General features: G+C 51.8%; 1 protein-coding gene across 1 annotated transcript; it reads left to right on the top strand.

Moving 5' to 3' along the window:
• Window positions 1–577: 577 nt before the first annotated feature.
• On the top strand, window positions 578–4237 carry LOC122929206 (cornifelin homolog). The gene is made up of 4 exons (XM_044282712.1): window positions 578–619; window positions 2697–2808; window positions 2923–3059; window positions 3782–4237. The coding sequence occupies exons 2-4, from the start codon at window positions 2703–2705 to the stop codon at window positions 3869–3871; spliced, it is 333 nt and encodes a 110-aa protein (XP_044138647.1). The 5' UTR covers window positions 578–619; window positions 2697–2702; the 3' UTR covers window positions 3872–4237.
• The last annotated feature ends 825 nt before the right edge of the window (window positions 4238–5062 follow it).

Below are 5062 nucleotides of genomic sequence, written 5' to 3'. Positions count from 1 at the left end.
GGGGGGAGGTAAGGAGGATGATGAAGGGGCAGTGGGTGAGGTAAGGAGGAAGATGAAGAGGCAGAGGGTCAGGTAAGAAGGAAGATGAAGGGGCAAAGGGGGAGGTAAGGAGGAAGATGAAGGGGCAGAGGGGGAGGTAAGGAGGATGATGAAGGGGGCAGTGGGTGAGGTAAGGAGGAAGATGAAGAGGCAGAGGGTCAGGTAGGGAGGAAGATGAAGGGGCAGAGGGTCAGGTAAGAAGGAAGATGAAGGGGCAAAGGGGGAGGTAAGGAGGAAGATGAAGGGGTAAAGTGGGAGGTAAGGAGAAAGATGAAGGGGCAGTGGGGGAGGTAAGGAGGAAGATGAAGAGGCAGTGGGGAGGTAAGAAGGAAGATGAAGGGGCAGTGGGGGAGGTAAGGAGGAAGATGAAGGGGCAGAGGGTCAGGTAAGGAGAAAGATGAAGGGAGGAAGGAGGAAGCAGCAGTTGACGCATAGACCAAGGAGGAAGAAGAATGTGATAAAACCTGGGGAGGGAGGAGGTCGTGATGTCATCAGCCACAACCTCAGCCCCAGTATAAATACCTGCACCTGATCTGTCCCTGTTCACACAGCATCCTCAGCCTGACTGCTCCTCAGACCGGTAAGTGTCAGCTCTTTAGACCACTGCGCTGTCTGATTTTCTCTCTTCTATCTCTGGATCAGGGACGGCAGCATTTTGAATTCTTTGTCCTGCTTGGATCATTAGGAGATTTTGGAGCAGATTTATCAGAACTGGAGCATTTTCCTGAAGCCACCAATCAGATTCCGGCTCTGATTCTTAAAAGCCTTATTTTTGAAAGCTGGATTCTGATTGGCTGCGGTCATTAACTGCGCCATTTTTCTTTTTGCACCAGTTTTGATAAATCTCCCTCCGTATGTCACTGTAGAAGTAGAATGGCGGAGCGGATATAGAGAAGCATCCTGCCGTCATTCCATGTCAGTGAATAGAACCATCAGAGTGAATTCACACCTGGCAGAAAGATCTGTGACTGACACTCAGTGCCAGGCATGTGAATGGGTTAATTCTGCAGTGAGCGCAGGAATGGGACAGCCATAGGAATTTCTGCATCAAATCTGCCGTGTGTGAATTCGCCCTGATGATTGTGTCCTGCTGCGTCTGTACAGATCCCCGTCTGGGTCTCTCAGAACCGTCCACCGGATGAGCCGAGGGTCCTATAGAGAACGTTCATCGGATTACCTCTGTATCACTGGAAAGTGGCGACAAAAGTCCACAGATCGCTGCACTGGACTGCCATGCCTGTTCTCCAGCCCTGAAGGGGTTAACCACCTGGAGAAGCTTTTGGAAAGTCATTTATTTGCGTTCGGCTCCATTTCTGTTCCCTCCCGGGTCGCTGGGCAGCAGTATTTACCAGGGAGGGAATAGGTAAACAGCAGGGGCGGCGATTGTCCACGTAATGGACTTATCGTGTCCTTGATGGTTAAATAACCAGGAATCCGCCAATCAGCGGGAAAGAGAAGAGCGGTGACTTCCAACCGAACTGCACTCATCATGTATAGTCCCTCAATCCCCCAAATGTGGACGGGGGTCCTGGAGTCAGACCGAGGGGTGTAGCTAAAGGGTGTCCACAGCCTTCTCCCCCCATCCTCTCCAGCACCAGGAGTGACTGCAGCCTTCTCCCCCATCCTCTCCAGCACCAGGTGTGACTGCAGCCTTCTCCCCCCACCTCTCCAGCACCAGGTGTGACTGCAGCCTTCTCCCCCATCCTCTCCAGCACCAGGTGTGACTGTAGCCTTCTCCCCCAACCTCTCCAGCACCAGGTGTGACTGCAGCCTTCTCCCCCATCCTCTCCAGCAACAGGTGTGACTGCAGCCTTTTCCCCCAACCTCTCCAGGACCATGTGTGACTGCAGCCTTCTCCGCCATTCCCCCCGGGGACCACATGCCCTGCTCGCCTCCCTCCTTTAGTTCCTCCAGTGGTCACAGGTGTGTCCAGGGTGTGGCCTTTATGTTTTCTGAACATTCATTGTATTTTATACGTAGCTTGTATTGCTTGCTTTTTGTTTTACTGAATATCCACATTCCATGCGGGGAAACCCCAGAGCAAGTGTTGAGAGCTCGCAGTCATACTGTTCAGCCCAGTTGTCTGTTTGGGTCTTGTGTCCCCAGAACCTGAATAACCCTAATGAGATAAAAGCGTCTGATAACGGAGGACACCAGCTCCCTGAGGCACAGACGTGTGATTGTCTCGTATCTGGACTGAAGCTGAGACCAGAACTGGACATCCAGGTCGCCTGGACGCCAAGTGACTAGTCAGCCTTTGCTTGGGCCCGTCAGCCATCGGGTGGATTCGCACTGGGGCACATTTACTATAGTGTTTGCGCCTGTTTGTAGCCGATAAAATGCTGTTCTAGGCAGTCTTATTGTTTTAGTCGCATTTACTACTGAAATTGCGCCTGTTTTGGAGGCTTTTGCGCCTCCTTTACCTATTTAGATTTTTCCCCCGACCTATTTATGTAGATGCGCCTTTCTTGCTCATGAATCTGTTGCTAAACCAGTCCACTTCTAGTGCTGAGCGAACTTGTGTTTTAGGTTTGGCATCCAAAGTTCGGGTTATCGAAGAATCCCATTATGGATTCCGCTACCACGGACCATTCTGCGCACTTGTGGGATTGGCGGCGTGTGAAATGCTCTGATTCCTGCGTGTTCTTCCCTTCCAGATCACAATGTCGTATCCAGTGAGCGCTCAGCCCCAGGCCATGCAGGGATACAGCACCAGCACCAGCCAGTGGAACTCCGACGTCATGGACTGCTGCGAGGACATGGGGATCTGTAAGTGTTGGGTGGAGGAGACCTCAGTGCAGGAACTGCTTCACCTGTAGTCTCAGGTTTCACGCCCCTCGTCGGTCTATGGCGCCCACGTGACTGTTTTATTCTGTTTTTTAGGTCTTTGTGGAGCATTTGTCCCCTGTATTCTGGCGTGTAGGGTGGCTTCAGACTTCGGAGAGTGCTGCTGCCTGCCATGTCTGCCGGGCACTTTGCTCGCCATGAGGACCGGCGTCAGGGAACGATATCACATCCCGGTAAGTCGTACACTTGGTGCGCAATTTCCATGTGGCTCTCTGGAGGCTGTTACATCCTGATAGTGAGGAGCCGGGGGCGGACATTACCACCACACGGGGGGCCCCAGAGATCACAAGAGGTTGGCTGAAAACGGCAACTAAGGGAGCGGACGTAGCACCTGTGCAGCCGATTCATGTGCAAAGGGGGGGGGGGGGCCTTCCAGACTGTAGAGCAGTAACCGAAGTGCCCAGACTGCCCTGCTGAGAGTGAGTGTGGAGTAGAGGAGTGATGGGGTGGAGCGTTGGGTGATGGGGGTGGAGCTTGGTAGGGTGAATGGGGGTGGAGCTTGGCAGGGTGAATGGGGGTGGAGCTTAGCAGAGTGATGGCGTGCGCTATTGGTCCCCTGTACATAACTTTGCTTGGGGCCATATCCCCATGTAGGGTCCCCCAGGGGTAGTAATCTAGGACATGTGGATAGTCAGACAGCATCTTCTGCTGAGTCTATGGCAGCCATTTTTATTTCAGGGCCCGGGCCCCTGGAGGTTCTGTACCAAAACAAAAAAAGTTCAGTACAAAAACAGTAAAGTCTCTGCCAGAAACAGCGCCTCCCCTGTCTACAGGCTGAGTGTGGTATGGCGTCTCTGCCCCATTGCACCAGTCAGGACCCCCGGACAGGAGGGGCGCAGCCATGTCCTTCTAGGTGCGGTTTCCCTTTCTGACTGTTTCCTTTCTCGTGTTGCAGGGAACTATCTGCAATGACTGCGTGTGCCTGACGTTCTGCGGACAGTGCACGCTTTGTCAGTTGGCCCGTGAGCTGAAACAAAGGACCTGATGGGACCGTACGGAGACACGCCGAGCCTCAATGGACTGTAACATACAGAGGGATGGTTGCTAACTGACCACCGCACCCAATGTGGGAGGAAGTGGCGCCATACTGTGCACACAAAGCCCCTATACACCTGCCGACCGCGCCCCACCACTGCCCGTACCGAGAAGGACGACTGCCCTCTCTCCATTTTATATAATATTCTCCTCTGATGCAGCCGGTGTGTAACTACATCTCCCTCCCTGCAGGCTGTCAGAGCATGCTGGGAGTTGTGGTTCCACACCAGCTGGAGACCCCTGCCCTGACTGTCTGTGTGAGTTTTATGTATTTGCATTTTATAGAATAAGATTATAATAAATACAGAGAAATGTCCCTCACTGTGTGCCGTACATTGCCCCCGCCGCCCCCTCCAGCAGTGCTGCCCCCTGGTGGGGACCCCGCGGAACGTCTCCCTACCCCGTGTTATATTAGGATTTGTCATCATCTGAACAATGATTTGTTTTTGGTTTTTCCCCAAATTCTTCTTCTACATAAAGATGAGGATAAAGGTTTTCTGTGCAGGAAGCTTAAAGGGGTATTCCGGTTCCTATCCACTGGATTGGGGATAACTGTCAGATTGGTGGGAGCCCGACCGCTAGGACCCCCACAAATCCCATTCATCCTCTATGGCAGGAGGTGGGGGAGGCTGCAGTCATACAGAATGGCCGGAGTGTCCCTTTAATGAGCCATGTGGTATACCGGTGAGGCCTAAGAGATACAGTTGCAAGAAAAAGTATGTGAACCCTTTGGAATGATATGGATTTCTGCACAAATTGGTCATAAAATGTGATCTGATCTTCATCTAAATCACAACAATAGACAATCACAGTCGGCTTAACTAATAGCACACAAAGAGTTAAATGTTACCATGTTTTTATTGAACACCCCATGTAAACATTCACAGTGCAGGTGGAAAAAGTATGTGACCCCCTAGACTAATGACATCTCCAAGAGCTAATTGGAGTGAGGTGTCGACCAGCTGGAGTCCAATCAATGAGATGAGATTGGAGGTGTTGGTTACAGCTGCCCTGCCCTATAAAAAACACACACACCAGTTCTGGGTTTGCTTTTCACAAGAAGCATTGCCTGATGTGAATGATGCCTCGCACAAAGAGCTCTCAGAAGACCTACGATTAAGGATTGCTGACTTGCATAAAG

This window comes from Bufo gargarizans, chromosome 2, assembly GCF_014858855.1.
Source record: "Bufo gargarizans isolate SCDJY-AF-19 chromosome 2, ASM1485885v1, whole genome shotgun sequence".
NCBI lineage: Eukaryota > Metazoa > Chordata > Amphibia > Anura > Bufonidae > Bufo > Bufo gargarizans.
This window is presented reverse-complemented; position numbering and strand designations above follow the sequence as displayed.

Excerpts from the sequence above, each read along its gene's own strand:
- LOC122929206 (XM_044282712.1), top strand. The coding sequence starts at position 2,703 with ATGTCGTATCCAGTGAGCGCTCAGCCCCAGGCCATGCAGGGATACAGC. Across the intron at positions 2,809-2,922 it reads CTGCGAGGACATGGGGATCT|GTCTTTGTGGAGCATTTGTC; the intron begins GTAAGTGTTGGG and ends TCTGTTTTTTAG. Across the intron at positions 3,060-3,781 it reads GGGAACGATATCACATCCCG|GGAACTATCTGCAATGACTG; the intron begins GTAAGTCGTACA and ends CTCGTGTTGCAG.